Source organism: Ruditapes philippinarum, unplaced genomic scaffold (assembly GCF_026571515.1).
Source record: "Ruditapes philippinarum isolate M1 unplaced genomic scaffold, ASM2657151v2 ctg1993_1_1_1_1, whole genome shotgun sequence".
Lineage (NCBI taxonomy): Eukaryota > Metazoa > Mollusca > Bivalvia > Venerida > Veneridae > Ruditapes > Ruditapes philippinarum.
This window is the reverse complement of record NW_026864840.1, coordinates 17,268-37,927: the sequence shown is the minus strand read 5'-3', so window position 1 is coordinate 37,927 and position 20,660 is coordinate 17,268. Positions and strand designations below refer to the sequence as shown.

Here is a 20,660-nt window from a genome sequence, read left to right as displayed (position 1 = left end):
AATTGCAGACTCGGTTTGATTGAGTCTGTACATGAGGCATAATGAATAAGTGCAACATCCCTCACGCCCTCCTAGCACCGGCTTGGCAGCGGTACTCAATTCTCAACACTTTATAGTGTGGCATCAATGATCCCGAAGGACCAGAAAATATAACAACACTGAATGAAGTAGCGGAGGCAACTTTTACGGCTGCCACACGGCACTTGACACCTGCTGTTTGTGAAGTACAAAATTCTGCGAAACAAAGTGATCCCTCGGAAGCATTAATCACAACAAAATAACATAAGAATTACAGACTCGGTTTGACTGAGTCTGTACATGAGGGATAATGAATAAGTGCAACATCCCTCAAGCCCCCTAGCACCGGCTTGAGCGGTACTCAATTCTCAACACTTTATAGTGTTTATAGTATGCAAAACTCGCATATTTGCTAGAGTAACGATTTTACATTTACATGTAGATGCACAGCAACTGGTTAAACTGGTAGAGAACCGCAGACAAATATCTGCCCCAATTCTTAGGTCTTTCTTGGCACATTTTCTTCAACATGATTTTTAAAATACCATTCATTCTCTCATAAAGATCATTGCATTTTGGATTGTTAGGGGTAGTAAACAACTGTTTCAGTGATACAAGTCTACAAACTTATTCCATGAATTTTGATGTGAACTGACTACCTCTATCACTGAGTATTTCCGATGGAAAACCTACTCTTGCAAAAATATCTAACAATGCTCTGGCTATATTTTCAGTCTCTATTCTTTGTAAAGCAACAGCTTCTGCGTAGCATAATCAACTACAGTTAATATATGTACCTATTTCGCTTTTCTGATACCGGCGAAATTAGCCCTATCAAATCAACAGCTATTCTCTGGGTTGGAGTGTCAATAATAGACAGATCATCTATAAGGGAGTTTTCTGAAGTCACCCCTGGGCACCGTCTTCTGACAAATATCACAGGAACGACAAAATCTAGTTATATCACTAGAAATACCTGGCCAGTGAAAACTAGACTTTATCCTGTCTAAAAAATAGAGAAAAACAGAATCCCTAAAGAAAGCCCAACAAGGCAAAACTGAAAATATTTGCAGGCTTCACAAAAGTCTGCAATTCTTATGTTATTTTGTTGTGATTAATGCTTCCGAGGGATCACTTTGTTTCCAGAATTTGGTTTGATCGAGCCTGTTCATGGACGGTACTGGAAAATGCAAGTTATCGTCCACGCCCCCTAGCACTGGCTTACGTGTGCAAACAATGGGCGGAACTAAATAAAATGGAATTTTGAAAGGGGATCTGAGGTTATGAAGCCTGCATATTACAGATAAGACGTCAAAAGACAATTTAAATAGCAGGCAACATATCCTAAGGGTGATTATACAGTATTCAAGTAGGAATACTGGAACAACCAAAGTTGAAAAAGGTCAAATAGAAGAAACTTAAGTCTTGCGTACAGACAAATGCCCACCCACTATAGACTCATGAGCTAATGACATTACTCATTTGTGATCTTTACTAGGAACAACGATTTGTTTTGTTTCAGACTTTAAATCACCTTTCACCGTCTCAAATATTATATACAATACATTTTGCTACTTCATATCTGACTTTGTCGGTGCTATGGGGTGTGAGGGATGTTGCACGTATTCATTGTCCCTCATGTACAGACTCAATAAAACCGAGTCTGCAATTCTCTTGTAATTTTGTTGTGATTAAGGCTTCCGAGGGATCCCTTTGTTTCCAGATTTTTGTTACCACTTTTTGTTTTCATGATCTTATTTTCTCTATCATACTGCCACATTCGCTGTAACGTATTGTAACTTGATTGTTCTTTCTTAAGAACATCTTCCGTAATTTCATTATCTTCGACCTTTGGAACTTTGATTGCTTTCTTCTCTTTTTCTGCCTGTGCTCTAGTAACAACAATTGCTATGTTTGTTTCTTTTCGGCTAACCCACTTCTCATTTGGCTTATCAAGTACCCTGATGATTGATTGCCCCAAGACTAAGTCCACAAATTGCTGATATTTAAAACCATAGCTTCTATTTTATACCTTATAATAAGGTTGTTATCAATGTCTTTTTTGCCATGGGTTACCAAACCACCGACCCAAATCTATTGCCTATCATGACACCCCAATTTTTATTCAGCATTTGTACCTTCTTCCATCAACTTCTCTTTCTAACTTACTGTTAACTTGCAACCAGTGTCTCTTAGGAACTTGTCACCTCTTGTTTACAACATATCCTTTTTGTTTCAGATCCAAAGTTGACCGATTCACCTTTCTAATGATTTCAATTGTCAACAGTTACTTGTATGACAAAGCACCAGAATTACCATTGGCTTATATTTGGAGTTTCCTCTTTTTCAATACAACCATCAATAAGGGAACTTCGTTTGGAGAAATTGACCATACAAAGCCCCGATACTTTCTTATCATTCTTGATCTACCATCACATCTATTTTCCCAGGATACTACGCCCAGTTCCTTGTGAAGAATTACCCAATAATTTATTAGCAATTTCTATTTTGCTCGCCATATTGACATTTGGAAAGCAGCATCTTTTCTTAGTCTTTCTTCCGACAATCTCTGGCCCAAATGACCAAATTCCTATTTTACATATAAGCATGTAACTTTCTCTTTTTCTCTGTGATTGGGCACTGTTTGGGTTTCGATAGCATTTACCTTGGGATTAGGCGCTAATTGGTCAATTTTATTTGAAAAATTGGGCAACTTTTGAAGCTTTTGCTATTTGTAAAATGTACCGCCATAGCCTCTAAAGTATTGATAAGCCAAAGGGATACATCTTTTAATGATCCTTTGGGTTTTCGTTCCTTGGGGAAAAAGCTAGCTCTGTTGGGAACAAACTTTCAACAAATTTGCTTCTCCAATAAATAGGCCTTTCAATTTGTCTACGCATCTGGCAGCGTCGGCCATTTCTTTCGACCTATTAAAGTACCTATCTAAGCGAGCCATAAATTGGTTTACAGTCTCCCCTTGTTCCGGCTGACTCTCTCTAAATGTATTTTTGAATTCGGCTTCTGTTAAATTGTAACTTTTCAAAACTGCTGTTTTTAATTCTTGATAGACCGATGCTTGCTGAGGGGGGCATACCAGTGAAAACCTCAAGACCTTTCGTCGTTAATAACGAACTTAAGCTTGTTGGCCATGTATCCTCTTTCCATCTATGTCATATTTTGACTCTTCGAATTTTGGCAATCTTGGCCTGAAACCGGTGCTAAGTGGGGTATTTAGGCAATCCCCAACCGCGATTTTTAACTACATCAATTCTATTTCTTACTCTTTCATTTTCACCTCTACTTCAGCACAAAATTAATGTTTCGTTTCCTCTTTCTAGACGCTCGGCTTCAAAACCCCGTGGCTCGGCTTCACATTCAGCTTCTTTTGCTTTACGTTCAGCCTCAAATCGCCGTCTATTTTCTTCACGTTAATATTCCTTTCTTCTCTGTCAAGATATTCTGATTCTGTCCTTTGAACATAATCAACATAATCCCGTCCCTCACCCAAGCCTCTCTCCCAATGATACCCATTTCTCATAATCCATATTTACTATTCAATAAAATAATCAACTTTTACGAAACCCGTTAAATAAACACGTATTTCTCAATAAAAAGGTGTACCCATGTAGCACCGACAATCGTTAATCCAAATATAATCTCTATATAACAATGGCTCCTACAGGGCACCGGCAATGAACCTTTTTTAACAGTAACAACCAGGGCACCGATATTAATCTTCTCGTAGTGTTTAACAACTAGATAAAAGAAAAATTATGAAAAACAACCAACTGAAAACTGGTGGAAAAAACTATTTATTCATCTATTAAACTACATAAAAACCCAAAGAGCTAGAGCTAAGAATTATTTGGCATGAAACATCTTCCAGTGAGAGTCTATCAAGTTTGTTCAAATAAAAGCCCTTGGGTCAAAATTTGCCCCGCCCCGAGGTGGTCATTTCCTACTATGTATATATTAAAAACTTAAAGAATCCTATTTGAAAAAAACCCAAAGAGCTGGAGCTTAGATATCAAGCATGAAACATCTAATGGGTGTCTACCAAGTTTGTTCAAATAAAACCCTACGGTCAAAAGTGGCTCCGCCCCGGGGCATCATTTTCTTAAATGTATATAGTTAAAATAAAAGGGCTTCTTTTAAAAAATCCAAAGAACTAGAGCTTAAATATTTGCATCAAACAAATTCTAGTGATTGTCTACAATTTTCTTTTTAAAGAAAACCCTGGGGTCGAAATGTCGATGGGGTCATTGATTTTCCTTATATACATCATATCATTTGTATCGCCAATAGGGGACGTAAAATGCATTGTTAAATGTGTATTACGTACCGGTGATATTAATATCAAACAACATTGTTGTTGTTGCTGAACTGTGTCGCTCACTGTGTCCGTAATAATTGACATAAATGGTCACTTTACATATGTAGACAATACATTGATAGTTGTCCAATTTTATTATAAAAATATAATCACTTTAACAAAAAAACAATCACAGTATGATATATGTTATGATGCTACAAATCTCGCTGTTTATTTTGTACTACCCAAGGGTCCCCAAAAATTAACATTTTTTTTTATAATGTAAAGATAAAATTTTTCACGTGGTGGAAAAACAGGAAACTGGAGGGAAAAGAAATCACCTTTGGTTTTTTCTTACATGTAAACTAAACCCAAAAAATTTTTATTTTTTCCCAAAGGGAAAAAATCGTAAATAGAAAAGTTTTTTTTAATTTTATTAAATTTTAAAAAAAAACTTACATTATTCAGGTAAAGAAATAGCTATAACCCATGCTTTTCATTTGTGAAAAACATTTTTTTATAGAACACACTGTGGCTAATTTAACCCTTTTACATCATGTCCATCCAAATTTCAGCTCCGTCTGACTTCTTGCACAGCTCAGGTTGTGAATGTGTTAATAACTAGCTAATACATGTATGTTCATATTCATTATTTCTTTAATAATTTTACATTTTTTTATTAAACAAAAACAATTCAACAACAAATATCATTTATATCTTGATTAAATTTTTAACATTTCGTAGAGTTATATAACGGAATCTGTTAAAATCAGAAGTAAGAAGAATTGTCTTTATAAACACAACCACCAATTCAGAAGAATTGCCAGTATAAACATAGCCAGTAAATTAGAAGAATCTCCAGTATTAACACAACCAGCAAGTAAGAAGAATCGCCAGTATTAACATAGCAAACAAGTAAGAAGAATCGCCAGTATAAGCACAGCCATAAAGTAAGAAGGATCACCAGTATAAAAACAACCAGCAAGTAAGAAGAATCGCCAGTATAAACATAGCTAGAAAGTTAGAAGAATTGACAGTATAAACACACAGCCAGCAATAAGAAGAATCGCCAGTATTAACATAGCTAGAAAGTTAGAAGAATCGACAGTATAAACACACAGCCAGCAATAAGAAGAATCGCCAGTATAAACATAGCTAGAAAGTTAGAAGAATCGACAGTATAAACACACAGCCAGCAAGTAAGAAGAATCGCCAGTATAAACATAGCTAGAAAGTTAGAAGAATCGACAGTATAAACACACAGCCAGCAATAAGAAGAATCGCCAGTATTAACATTACAAGCAAGTAAGAAGAATTACCAGTATAAACATAGCCAGAAAGTTAGAAGAATCGGCAGTATGAACACACAGCTAGCAATAAGCATAATCGCCAGTATTAACATAGCAAGCAAGTAAGAAGAATTGCCAGTATTAACATAGCAAGCAAGTGAGAAGAATCGCCAGTATAAACACAATCAGCAAGTAAGAAGAATCACCAGTATAAACATAGCCAGAAAATTAGAAGAATCTGCAGTATTAACACAATCATCAAGTAAGAAGAATCGCCAGTATCAACACAATCAACGAGTTAGAAGAATCGCCAGTATTAACACAATCATCAAGTAAGAAGAATCGCCAGTATAAACACAATCATCAAGTAAGAAGAATCGCCAGTATAAACACAACCAGCAAGTAAGAAGAATCGCCAGTATTAACACAATCATTACAAGTAAGAAGAATCGCCAGTATTAACACAACCATCAAGTAAGAAGAATCGCCAGTATCAACAAAACCAGCAAGTTAGAAGAATCGCCAGTGTTAACATAGTCTGGATATCTATTACAAGTATTAATCACACACCTTTGTACAATTATCAGACAAGTCGAAAAGCCGCGTCTCACATCACATCACACTCTACATAATATATTGAATGAGTGTAAGTTCATTACTAAATTTATTGCATGAGTTGAATAAAATTATATTATGCGAGCCTGAGGCAAGCATAATATTATTATATTCAACGAGTGCAATAAATTAAGTAATGAACTTACACGAATTTAATATTCTATTTATCACATAATCAAAATAAAGACCATTTAAAGTGAGATAAGAGTTATTTTTAATTGACGCGCCTATAGTATAACGCTAACATTTAGCACTTCTTTACACTATGTTTGTATAACACTAATGACATCACGTCAAAATATATGCACGGCCGTGCAATACCATATTTACGGAGTCGCAAAATCGGCACTGATGTGTGTTAAAAATAAATATATATCATATCAATAAACATAAAAGTTAAGTTATGAAAGAAACAGTATAATACTGGAAGTCCTATTTGATAGGAAATAAAGTTATTTGACTGCCTATAGTAAACCATGTGATAAAAATGTGTATATACACTAACATTCTTCGCTTTTGCTGTTACGACATGAACCTGGGAAGTTTATCAGATTCTGGTGTCTAGAGAACCAGCTAAATGTTGTTCATTTTTCCATAATGAAATGATGTATGTGTGCTTCCTGTACTGTCCTGATGATGTCCTATTTAGAAACGAAGTCTAGCCAACAGTCTCTATATCCAAGAGGTTGGAATGTAGCAACTTTTAAGCACAATGATACTACTTATCTTTGCAGGTTAAAGTCCAGTACTAAACGATACATAATGAACAATGAAAACGTCCTAAATCTTTGGTAGTGTTTAAAAGTAACACTGCAACTCAATAATATGTTTGCTCCCTTTGTTTGACTTTATACTGGCAGCACTGGCAGTTCATTATCAGCACTTGCTGTTTGAAACGACCCCTGTTTTCCTAGTTACAGTCACTTCTTTGATGTTTTCTAAATCTTCTCGCCATTAAGGCGCTCCAATGATGAATGGGTGGTTAAAAAAATTTCAGCAAACTTCACAAATTTCTTTTAACAAATACTTATGCAAGTCAGTTTTTTTTTAGGATTTCTGCTGCTTTCTGATTAAACTTTATAACAAAATATGGGATGATAATAGCTTGTTTTTTTCTTCAAAAACTTAAACTGAATGTATACTCTTAAAACACATTTAAGCCGCGTCATGACAAAACCAACATATTGGGTTTGCGACCAGCATGGATCCAGACCAGCCTGCGCATCCGCGCAGTCTGATCAGGATCCATGCTGTTCGCTATCAGTTTCTCTACTTGTTATAGAGTTTGAAAGCGAACAGCATGAATCCTGATCAGACTGGTCTGGATCCATGCTGGTCGCAAACCCATTATGTTGGTTTTATCGTGACACGGCTCATTTATCGTTCCTAAAACATAACCTTCATCAACAAGCTGCAGGTGTTGAAAATTTCATGGAGTATGAGCACTTTTCTTCTTCAGAAACTTTCACAATCTTGTCTGTTAGACCACATATAAATGTCACCTGAAATAATTACATATAATATCAGTGTTCATATTGACTGTGTTATGTAATTTGTGTAATGAAATTTGTATACTGTAATAATTATTTGTGTAATGAAATTTGTATAATGTAATTTGTGTAATCTGGATTTTGCAATTTAATAATATAAATGTATATTGCATAATGTAGTTTCTGTAATGTAATTTGTGTAATGTAATTTGTATAATGTAATTTATGTAATTTTGATTTTGTAATTTAATACTATAAATGTATATTGAATAATGTAGTTTCTGTAATGTAATTTATGTAATATTATTTGTGTGATGCTATTTGCATAATGTATTTTGTGTAATTTAACTTGTGTAATTAATGTAATTTGTGTAATGTAATTTGGATGATGCAATTGGTGTAATGTAATTTGTGTGATATAACTGATGTGATATAATTTGTGTAATGCAATTGTGCAATACAATTTGTATAATGTAATTTGTGTAATGTGATTTGGGTTATGTAATTTCTGTAATTTCACTTGTGTAATAAAATTTGAGTAATGTTACTTATATTTGAGTAATGTAACTTGTGTACTGTCATTTGTGTACTGAAATATCTATGATGTAATTTGCGTTATTTTACTTATGTCTTTTAACTTGTGTAATAAAATTGATGTTATGTAACTTGTGAAATGTAATTTGAGTAGTGTCATTTGCGTAATGCAACTTGTATAATTTTATTTGTGAAAATTAATGTAAATTTTGTAATGTAATTTGTGTTATGTAACTTGCATAATGTAACTTGTGTAATTGATGTAATTTGTGTAATATAATTTGCATAATGCAACTTGTGTAATGTAATTTGTGTTAAGTAATTTGTGTAATGTAACTTGTGCAATGCAATTTGCGTAATCTTATTTTAGTATTGTAGTCTTAGAATAAAATTCAAGTTCAACATTTTGTACTAACCACAGTATTTCTGTGTTTACCCATAGGGCATCTTGATGAGTCACCTTTGTCCATCTTCAAAACAAAATGTCCTGGTAGTTTAATTTTCCATATAGGGCTCTTTCCTGTAATAATATAAAATAATAATTTAGTGGCAAACAAACCCTATAACAAGTAGAGAAACTGACAGCGAACAGCATGGATCCTGATCAGACTGCGTGGATGCGCAGGCTGGTCTGGATCCATGCTGGTCACAAACCCATTATGTTGGTTTTGTTGTGACGTGGCTCATTATTATATTTTTACCTGTTTCTCAAAATAACTGTAGCAAAGAGTGCCTGTCTCATTCAACACACATGAATATTTGTATGTAATCAGAAAATATTGTTCCTGAACAATATTATGTTGCTATTTTAGTAGGATTAAAACGGTTTATCAATTGCATCGTGAATGTGCCATATGCTCTTAAATTTACGTTTCATACAGATATTTTGAAAGCATTTTTTTTTCTAAAAATTTAAACATCTTTTTTCAGCAGATATATACAATGTAGCTTTATACATTTAAAAAAATTCTAAAACTTTTAAATTGAGACGCAGACAGAATCATCCAGTAGTTTTAAAAACATGTCCTGTGACTTGAACACACCCTTGAAGATACAATAAGAGATATTTTGGATATTGTATGATTGAAACAAGTCTAAGTCATTCGTTTGACGTGTTCTTTAATGTTTCCAGAGTTCAATATGACAACAATTGTGACATCTTAATGTTCTAACCTAACCGACATGAATATATGCCCACGTGGGTCAGGTTGGGAAACCATCATTTAATTCTTTATAAGGAGAAAAGTGTTGTTCTTGTGACTGCCTAGTGTATTCATCTCGATCACATTTACAGAATAATAAATCAAAAATTCAAAACGAGGAAATGAAAATTTTGCCAATGTCTCCCTTTAATATGATATTGTCCTTAATTTGAGATCTAAACAAACCTCTGTAACAACTACCTGATAGTAGGTTAGTAGGTTAGCATATAAAAATTGAAATGAAAATAAATCTTACCCAGATCTATTGGTGCTGATGGAAATGCCTGTTGACTGACCGACTTAAAGGGACATAACTTGTACTTGTATTCATGAGCATCATACTCAAAGCACTCTGTTGACAATTTATAGAACACACCATTCGGTCCATATTGCTGTGAAATATTCAAAGAACTCTTCTCAAAGTATATTAATATATGGTGAACATAATTTGATGTATTTGTTCCATATAATTAAGTGGTGAACATAAAAATGTTATTGTACCATAAACATTTGAACATTAATTTTGTAATTGAATGGGAAACATAATTACATGTGATTATGCCATATAAATATTGGTTGAATACAATTACATGGGTGCCAGTTAAAAATATCAGAAAACTTGAAAACCCTGAATTAGACATTATTTTGACTGGTTTTACAAAGAAAAAAAGAGTGCTTTTAGGAGTGTAAAAAACCTGAACTCCAGGCATATGCCTGAAAACTTGTACCCATGCAATTAGATGTACATTTGTAATTGTAACAAATACGAAAGACATCAGTCAGTTAACAAAGTCTGTATGAGCAAAAGTGTAAAAAAAGATATATATTTTTAACACTAGTGACCTTGACCACAATGCATTCTCACTACTACCAAAGGAAAAGAACCATATATACTCAATTTAAGTTCTTAACAAGTATGAAAGACATAGATCAATAAAGACTGTACCAGTAAAAGGGTAAAAAATATTTTTCACACCTTAAATTTGTACCCCAAGACCCTTACACTAACAGGGAAGACATTGGTCAATAAAAAAAACCTGTATAAGCAAAAGTGTAGATCTCTATTTGAAGAACTAACAACCTTGACCTTTAATCCAGTTATTCCAAACTTCAACAAAATGTAGATGTCTACCCATGATTTCTTCCCGATAATTATGATAAATAAAGGCTGTAAGGGCAAGTATTAAAATCTATTTTAAGCACTGGTGATTTTGACCTTTATCCAAGTGACCCCTTTTCCACAAAAAGGTGCAGGTCAACCAAAGATATGTTCTATTAAATATGAAAGACATTGGTATTCAGATAAATGCTGAATGAGCAAAAGTGTAAAAATACATTTTTTACCAATAATGACCTTGATCTTGATCCTACTGACAAAAACTCCAACTAAAGTTAGAGGACATAGATATCTATCTACCAAACCGAAAATGAAGTTGCTCTGTACACAGGAGACATACAAACTGTTAGGGTGTATGGCATTTTTCTACATGAATTAGTAAAACTTACTACTAAAACTAACCGTTTATGTCATTCCCTTCTTTTCTCAATCTTAAACTACGATTATGGATAAAATGCAGCTTATAAACAACTGGGTGTTGGACGGCTTTGAGAGACAAACAGACGGATAGTGAAATTACTATAAGTCTGCAGGGCATGAAAATACCAACAAATAAGTCAGCTGTGGAAAATTGCTACAATTTATTTGATGATAAAAAATAAATTTAAAAGGTTAATCGAAAAACCCTACCTCTGGTTTAGAGATTCTACGCCCTTTCTCTAAATAAGTTTGTTTTAATCTTTTTCCCAGTTCTCGTATTCTGGCATCTTCTTCATTGACCTTGAGAATAGCCTGACAGTCATCTTTACACGGCGCATGCTGTAAACTTCCTGCCATTCTTTTATCTAAAAATATCAATACATGTATATTAAACTATATTTTTGTCACAAGCATTTTGAGACTTAACTATTCAAAATATTTCATAGATGAAATATCAGAATTGCCATTCAAAGTTTTGTCACAAGCAATGTGAGACTTAACTATTCACAATGTTTCATTACACAAGCATTGTGAGACTTAACTGTTCACAATGATTCATTACACAAGCAATGTGAGACTTATCTATTCACAATGTTTCATTACACAAGCATTGTGAGACTTAACTATTCACAATGTTTCATTACACAAGCAATGTGAGACTTAACTATTCACAATGTTTCATTACACAAGCATTGTGAGACTTAACTATTCACAATCTTTCATTACACAAGCATTGTGAGACTTAACTATTCACAATGTTTCATTACACAAGCAATGTGAGACTTAACTATTCACAATGTTTCATTACACAAGCATTGTGAGACTTATCTATTCACAATGTTTCATTACACAAGCATTGTGAGACTTAACTATTCACAATGTTTCATTACACAAGCAATGTGAGACTTAACTATTCACAATGTTTCATTACACAAGCATTGTGAGACTTATCTATTCACAATGTTTCATTACACAAGCATTGTGAGACTTAACTATTCACAATCTTTCATTACACAAGCATTGTGAGACTTAACTATTCACAATGTTTCATTACACAAGCAATGTGAGACTTAACTATTCACAATGTTTCATTACACAAGCATTGTGAGACTTAAGTTAACTATTCACCATGTTTAAAATAAAAAAAAGAAAAAAAAAGTTCCAGAACAAAATATCATTTTGTCATTTCATTCAGGGTTTTATCCCTTTAGCAATGATTTTGTGCATGCGCATTCACTTTTAAGGCAATAAATTAACATATTTATTTCATACAAGCATTTTGTAAGTATACATTCTTAAAATCCAAAGAATAATGTTTGTATCAGATACATGTTGTATATAGCTTTATACACTTCAAATAATGGTTTTGGAGAATGTTAGAAACTTGTCACCTGAAGAAAGTAGCAATCAATGTGAAATAATTTGTCATAGAAGAAGCAATATGTAATAGTATTTGACTCCCATACAAAATACTATTTCACCATACCTGTACATATTGCCAAAAAGCAACAGCTTAAGGTAATTCTTTTTTGATACACCAAAAACGTTCAACAAAATTTAAAAAAACTTTTGAGGCATTTATGAGGCATAATGGGCCACTTCAAAATGATATTTCCTGGCCCTGTGTTCACTAAGAAAAGATCAGGATCAGGATCATGTGATCCTGATTTTATTTTCATTGTTTTATGTTACTTAAATTGTGTTTTGTTAGAATTAAATGGTAAATATTCAGAATGTAAAAATATTCTGATTTGCAAAGAAACCAAACAATTTTGGGATAAAAACAACAAATAATAAAGCAAATACAAAAAGATTCGGATCAATATAAGGATCAATTTTAGGATCAGGATCAATATTTGGATCAACTGTAAAATGTCCGTATCTTGCAAAAATAACAATAAATTTATTCTAAAATTTCATACACTTGCAATTGCAAGTCCAGTTTTATCATGTCAATATTAATATTAGATAATTAATCTATGAAGATAAACAATGAAGAATATTAGAGTTTTTTTAATTTGATCCTGATCTTTATCCTTAAATCTTTGTGAACACGGGGCCTGGTCATCATAGATTTACCTGTTAAATGAACGCCAGAAAATACAGATATTCCAGTCCATTCATCACTTCCATCACAACAGTCACACACGCCATCATTGACCCTTGACCCCAGTATATATTGCGCTTCTATATCAGGGTTTTGAAACGTGCAATAAAATCTATAAATATAAAGAAAAAAAACGAAGTCATAAATAGAGGATTTTGAATGAGTGTTGGTTCAATACTAAATTTATTGAACTTGTTGAATAAAACAATATTATTCTCGCCACATGAAGATATTCTATTTATCACATACCTAAGAAAATGACTGTTTACAGTGACAAAGATCCACATAGCGTAAAGACCCACTAATTGTCACTAAAAAGTGAATCTTTTTCACCACACGCCTACACTGAAATGCTAATATTTAACACATATACGCTATGTTTGTAGGACACAAATGACATATCAAAGGTTGTTGGATAAAAATGGGGTTACTTGCTTGTTAGTAATGTAACGTTACCCTGATAGTGGGTAGGCAGCAGTGTTTGGTTGTAAATGAGGTAAAGTTACCCTGACAGTGTTTGGTAGTTAAGGAGATAAAGTTACCCTGATTTAGGGTAAATACTAGTAACAGTGTTTGGTAGTTACTGAGGTAAGTTACCCTGACTTAGGGTAAGCAGCAGTGTACAGTATTTAATGAGGTAAAGTTACCCTGACTGAGGTTAAACAGCAGTGTCTGGTAGTTAATATGTAATAGAAAGAGCATAATCAGATTGCGGAGTGTTTTAGTGTTCTTTCTCTTTTCTCTCTCACATTCCCTGTTGTCACAATATGAAACCCCAGAAAAAAAGTAACAAATGAAGGAGCATCTGAATATTATATATCTGTCACGTTTCCTTTCTCTGCCGTCACAATATGTAAACCCCAGCAAAAATGAACCAATCAATGGGAGTGCTCAGGAGTGCAGGTAATTAATACCTGCACTCCAGTTAACGCACTGTGCATGTATAAGTACATTGTATACGATTTAAATCTGACGCATTTTCAACAGAAGTTCCCCAAACTTTGATACAAAGTAAAGTTACCCTGACAGAGGGTAAATAACAGTGTTTGGTAGTTAATGATGTAAGGTTACCCTGACTGAGGGTAAATATAGTGTTTTGTAGTTAATGATGTAAGATTACCCTGACAGAGGGTAACCAGCAGTGTTTTGTAGTTAATGATGTAAAGTTACCCTGACTGAAGATAAGCAGCAGTGTTTGGTAGTTTATGATGTAAAATTACCCTGACTGAGGGTGAATAACAGTGTTTGGTAGTTAATGATGTAAAGTTACCCTGACTGAGGGTAAAAAACAGTGTTTGGTAGTTAATGAGGTAAGGTTACCCTGACGGAGGGTAAACAACAGTGTTTTGTAGTACAAAGTTACTCTGACTGAGGGTAAACAACAGTATTTGATAGTTAAAAATTAATGAGGTTAAGTTACCCACACTGAGGCTAAACAGCAGTGTAAGGTATTTAATGTGATAAAGTTACCCTGACTGAGGGTAAGCAGCAGTGTAGGGTATTTAAAGATGTAAAGTTATCCTGATTGAGATTATGGTATTATTTAAACCTACCTAGATTGAGGACAAGCTGAGGTACCTGGTTCATCACTGCTATCATCACAGTCACAATAATCATCATTAACAGAGGAAAAAGGTATCATTTTCTGTAAAGGTATACAAAACATTTGAGCCGCTTCATGACAAAACCAATATAGAGTGTATGCGACCAAAATGGATCCAAACCAGCCTGTGCATCCGCACAGTCTGATCAGGATCCATGCTGTTCACTTACCAACCCTATTACAAGAAGAGAAATTGATAGCGAACAGCATGGATCTTGTTCAGACTGTGCGCATAGACAGGCTGGTCTTGATCCATGCTGGTTGCAAACGCACTATGTTGGTTTTGTCGTGAAGCGGCTCATTTTCATTTATAACTGAAATTGGAAAAATTGAAAAAAACAAATACACATGTATCTGAAAAGCATGTTATACAATAAAACAATTTTATTTAATATATTATCACCTTAGTGCAGTAATGAGTTAAAAGTCTTTCTAAATTACAAATGTAAATAGGTGTTAACCAGTTATTGCAATAAAGTGACGATATGTATTTATATATTTAAATTTTAATTTAAAGACTAAAAGTAATACAAGCACTTAAACCTTTAAACAATGTTTTCTTTAATTGGTATATAATATAATTCAAACAGTATAAGTTATTTCCTCACCGCTGTGGGTTCGAATCCCGACAGGGACTTTGGATTCTTTCATGTGAGGAAGCTATCCAGCTAGCTTACGGAACGTCGGTGGTTCTACTCAGGTGCCCGTACGTGCCTGAAATAATGCATGGAAGGGTACCTGAGGTCTTCCTCCACCAGTAAAGCTGAAACGTCGCCAAATGACCTATACTGTGTCGGTGTGACGTAAAACCCAATCAAAAAAAAAAAAATTCAAGTTATTTAGAATCACTTAAAACTACCTACCTTTGAATCAAGACACTGAAATTTTCCTTCAGAATTTGGTTTATAATCCTCCACATGTGTCAAGTGAATACCTCTAACTAATTTTGTGAAATCATTTATAGATTTCTGTTTATCAACTGTTTTAACAACACTATCTATAGGCACTTTTTTACCTTTGGCAACGGGAATATCTTTCACATATTTCAGATCTGACTTTGGGTGAAAATCATCTAATACTTTACCATTTTGTTGTTTTGATAACTGTCTCAAGTCATGTTTACTAGAAAAATTGAGCACTTTCATTGAGAATATTTGGAAGCACAGATATATTATCCCAGCCACTGCAATCAGTGATAAAATTCTGTACTTTCTTCTTACAAGTGGCAAGTTCATTGCTGAGTAATTTGTTGAAACATGTGTCTAGGACTTCTGAAATTTAAAGTTACATGTTTAGAAATTATGTATGGAATTTAAAGATCCTGTATGTTATAATTAAGGTTGTATACCACACTAAAGTGAAATTTTATATATGTGTATAATTATGCTTATAAAAACAATTTTCAAACATCAAAGAATATGTAAAATAAATTATATGTACTGCAAATATTTGTATGCATTATAATTATGTAATGATTAAAATATATGCATTCATTTCTTATTGAAAAATTTGACTTTGAATTTATGGAAAATAAATTTCTTATTACCTCCCTTTATTTACATGAAATGTTATATTTGGTAATATCTTTACAAATAATGATTTTTGGAACTTACAATATTGATAAATCTTATTTTGAGCATCATCTTAAAGTTTATGATTTAAAACCATAAAGAAATTTGTGTTACAGGATCTTTAACACAAAGAACATCAGTGGAGGTTACTTTTCTATAATTCTTGATATAAAAATTTATCAGTCTAAACTTCAGTTATTGCTCAGAGACATGTTTTTATGCCTTCATAACAAAACAAAAGCCATCAGAGGAGCATCGTGCTCCACTTTTCTCAGTGTTGGATATTAAAGGGACTCCACTGAGGTTTAAAAGCCTAAAAACATAACATTTGAATTTCTTACATAAATGAGCTGGGGCACTTTAAACAGAAATATATGCAAAGATAGTTAAGAAATATACTTTGAAATAAATTGAAAATTGTATTTTTATGCTTTTCTTAGCCCGATTTGAGTGAAAAGCGTTTAAATGCTTTTCATTTTGGGTCATTTTTTTACAATTTGAATAATTATTCTGGAAAAACGAAGTGCGCAAATGATCTGAAATTTTGCACAAAGATTAGTGGTCTAAACCTACATCAAATGGTACATTTATCTGGAAAAAATATTTTCAGTCCCATCATGTCAAAAAACCTCAGTGGAGTCTCTTTAAACTGCACAATTTCTAGGTAAAGCAATAATTTGACTTAAATGAACTCCACTGAGATCTAAAAACATAAAAAATATAATTTCTTTACATAGATCAGCTAGGGCATTGAAAACAGAAAAATGTGGAAAAAGAGATAACATAGAAATATACATAGATTAAAAGAAGTGGCTAGCCGTATGGGTCTATACGGCTAGCCAAAAGTTCTAGCCGTATGTGAGTCACATACGACTAGCCAGGACGCACTGTATTGTCTAGCCGTACGGCACTTTTCAAAATTATATGCATATGTTATTTTGTGTCTTTAAACTAGGATTATAATCAAGTTTCTGCATTTGTCCTCGTGTGTTCACTTTAACAAAGATGCTCTGTCATTTTGTAAAAAAATGAATACGAACTAGCGTTGTATAATCTATCTTGTTAAAAGTGTCAAAGTTGCATGTTATAAGTTATACCGTTGATTTTCATGCTTATCATTTGTTGTTTTATTTGTATGAAAGATGAATTATTAAATCATTTTTGTTTATTAAGCTCATGGATCGAATAAATATTGATCGTAGTGGAATAAATAAATAGATAAAAAAGAACATTGAAAAAGAAAACGGTGCTAAGCAAAAATAATTGTATAATTTTTACATAAAAGCACAATCAATTGATTAGCCTTAATTAAAGCCTATCTAAGGACTGACAATGGCATTTTAGAATGCGTTTCACGGAACATGCAAACTTTCCTTAATATGATGGACAAACTTCTATACCGTCAGTAATTGACGCAATTATCAGAGCCCAACAACAATTATTTTCGGTGTTGTTTTTTTTTCCATTTTAAAGGTGTCGAAAATTAAACTTAATGAAACCAAAAAGGATTATTATCAAAACTTTGTAAACTATTTCAATTGTTTAAATGCAACCAGATGACAAAGATCGATAGCCAACAATGCGAGAGTAAACATACGAAGACAATTGCTGTTTCTTGGTTAAAATCCTCGCTTAAAGTCATAAAGTAACATATGCATATTTTCGACTTCCATATAATTTTGAAAAGTGCCTTACGGCTAGCCAATACAGTACGTCCTGGCTTGTCGTACGTGACTCACGTACGGCTAGAACTTTTGGCTAGCCGTACGGGCCCGTACGTGACTCACATACGGCTAGAACTTTTGGCTAGCCGTACAGGCCCGTACCGCTAGCCACTTCCTAGATTAAAATAAATCAAAAATTGTATTTTTGTGGAATTCTTAGCCCAATAATTTTCCAAGTCCTTAAAAAATATCTTACATATACAAAGTATAAAACAAAATAGGTTAAATAACTTCTTTATGATCTAATTTATTACTCCAACACCTTTCAGTATACATTTCATTCAGTTTCCAAAGAAAACTTCAAAGTATAATGTTCACTGTCAAAGAATTGTCAAAATACAAATCCCAGAAACAGAATATTAAATCCAAATATATAGAATAAAGGTACCGGCGCAATAATTTTGAGCAAAATGAAGATCTCGGACACATTTCTGTTAAGAATTTTACATTGCAACATATTTTTTAAGGACTTCAAAAATTATCTGTCATATAAACATGAAAAAGGGGAAATAATTCTCAAAAAAGTGACAGTTACCTTCTGTTTATGTTATAGCGAGCTCGACGAGCTGGCCCGAAGGGCCCGCTCGCAAAGCGAGCTTTACGGTAACGCGAGTACCTGCTAAGTGATGATTTTGAAAACTTTCGTCCGAAGTACCGAATTGGACACATCGCAACTTTTCGAATTAAAAGATAACGATAAAAACTGAGGAATTCTGACTGAAAACGGCAATCTCCACGCAGTGATCTCCCCTTAATGCTTCGGCGTAGATCTCTGCCACCAAGGTCCCGATATATCAGAATTTCTGATATACTATATTTTTTTCAAAAATTGTTTTATTTACTGCTTTTATCTATCAGTTAAGTTTTTTCTCATTGATTAAACAATGTTTATGGATAAATAAATAAATAATATGAATATTTAGAAATAATTTTAAAATTATGAGAATATTTTCTACCGAGACAATATTTTGATATTTTATATTTTTTAGCTTTTGAATTTATTTTTCGTTATTTTGTACACTTTTGATAATTTTTTGATAAACTATATCGAACGTAGGCACTAAAAGTTAAAAATAAAACAGAAAGAGAAAAATGACGTTAGATTTTCTATGTAACGGTCGATATTTACATTTGAATTTCGACGTTACGTCATGTGACTTTCATCATCATGTGACGTCTTTGAAGGCAGTGATTACAATTCTGCCAAGGGAGGTAATCACTGTGAGGAGTTTGTGAAAACGGATGTGTAGACTGGTCACCCGCGCACGTCTATAGGAACCATAATTGGACAGGGAACCAGAACAACGGAAGTTGTGTATAAAATAACGAATGACAGTTTTAAAACGGAAAATGTAAAATGAAACTTGAAAGAGCCATTTTGTTTGAAAAATCTGATAAATAAAAACAGTTTTTTGTCGAATTTTGTTGTGAAAACTATCTAGAATGAAAGAAAATGGTCTAACTAAGAAAATGAATCCGAACACCAATATCTTTTATTCAGTCGTTAACGCTGTACAGACGTTTAAAGTATTGTTTACGTGACGTCACAATGTAGCGCCAAACAGCACGTGCAAAACAATCAAATCAAGTACGCTTTTTCAATGTCGCAAACGTTTTAAATTTAACATTTATTTCACTTTTAATAAACTTTATTTCGCTTGATAAATTATAGAGTGAAATAAAATAAACAAACAAAGTTTTATCAACGTTTCCAAAACTCGTTATTAATTTAACGACAGGGACGGAGCCATATTTAACACAGTACGTGTGACGTCACACGCACTGGTCACTGCATTTGAAATAAAAATGAACGATTATTTCATACTATTTGACGTTAAAAGTACATCGAGCTCGCTTTGAGGCTTTGCCTTTTTCATATTACATTATGTTCAATAAACAAACAAAGTTTAAAAGAAATATCTTGATTATTTTTCTAGAAATATGATTTTTTATGTCATAAGCCTGATACGGCATTTTCACCAGCCTGTTAACTGATGATTATCATAAGTATTATTATCATAAGCAGCTGCAGCATTAATTAAGCATAACAATGTTTACAGGTTTTTTCTAATTATCTGCATGTACCATCAAAAGCTTAAAAATCAACATTAAACTGAAGTATAGAATTAAAACAGGGTAGAAAATATGACATACCTGCAAAGTAAATTGTTATTTACTAATGTTTTCCGCATGCCTAAGGCAAGACAATCCGTTGACAACAATGTTGACAAACACCATGGGCGCAGCCATTTTGTTCACAGCCACGTATGTCACATGATCTGGCAGATAGACTATATGCCGTGCTTGTTTTTGTTCCTGAATCCCGTACCATATCCGATAAAAAAATCTTTCTTTCTTTTCTTTCTTTCTTTCTTTCTTTTTTTCTTTCTTTTTTTCTTTCTTTCTTTCTTTCTTTCAGAAACAGGGATTAAACAACAACTGTTCTTTCCGTACTTTACAGTTTGCAGAGATTTAGATAAAATGAAACTTATAGACTTTATTTAAGTGGAGGAAGGAAAGTGGACTCTTTATCCGGAGGTCGTGGGCTCAAATCCAACTATATATATATAGTGTCAGGATGTCGACTTCTGCAATCTGCACTTGTACCACTGGTTTATGATAGCAGTCAATAAACAGAACAACTACTTTGATAGCAGT

At 33.3% G+C, this 20,660-nt stretch overlaps 1 protein-coding gene across 2 annotated transcripts; it reads right to left on the bottom strand.

The window, feature by feature from the left end:
• Positions 1-4,963: 4,963 nt before the first annotated feature.
• LOC132727001 (glucosidase 2 subunit beta-like) lies at positions 4,964-20,277 on the bottom strand. 2 transcript variants are annotated; one of them, XM_060712414.1, is made up of 9 exons: positions 20,157-20,277; positions 15,571-15,978; positions 14,658-14,749; positions 13,077-13,216; positions 11,208-11,362; positions 9,717-9,852; positions 8,675-8,778; positions 7,615-7,736; positions 4,964-7,392 (listed from the first exon to the last, which is right to left on the bottom strand). In XM_060712414.1, exons 2-8 carry the CDS (start codon positions 15,940-15,942, stop codon positions 7,638-7,640), a joined length of 1,098 nt encoding a protein of 365 aa, XP_060568397.1. In that variant the 5' UTR covers positions 15,943-15,978; positions 20,157-20,277; the 3' UTR covers positions 4,964-7,392; positions 7,615-7,637. The 2 variants fall into 2 exon arrangements, with proteins under 2 accessions (XP_060568397.1, XP_060568396.1); XM_060712413.1 differs by having other exon boundaries at positions 4,964-7,736.
• Positions 20,278-20,660: the final 383 nt, after the last annotated feature.

What these genes read in the sequence shown, in the direction of transcription:
- LOC132727001 (XM_060712413.1), bottom strand. Translation starts at nt 15,942, where the DNA reads ATGAACTTGCCACTTGTAAGAAGAAAGTACAGAATTTTATCACTGATT. An exon ending in ATCAGCACCAATAGATCTGG is followed by an intron (nt 8,779 to 9,716) that starts GTAAGATTTATT and finishes ATATTATTACAG; the next exon opens with GAAAGAGCCCTATATGGAAA. An exon ending in GTAAACACAGAAATACTGTG is followed by an intron (nt 7,737 to 8,674) that starts GTTAGTACAAAA and finishes TAATTATTTCAG; the next exon opens with GTGACATTTATATGTGGTCT.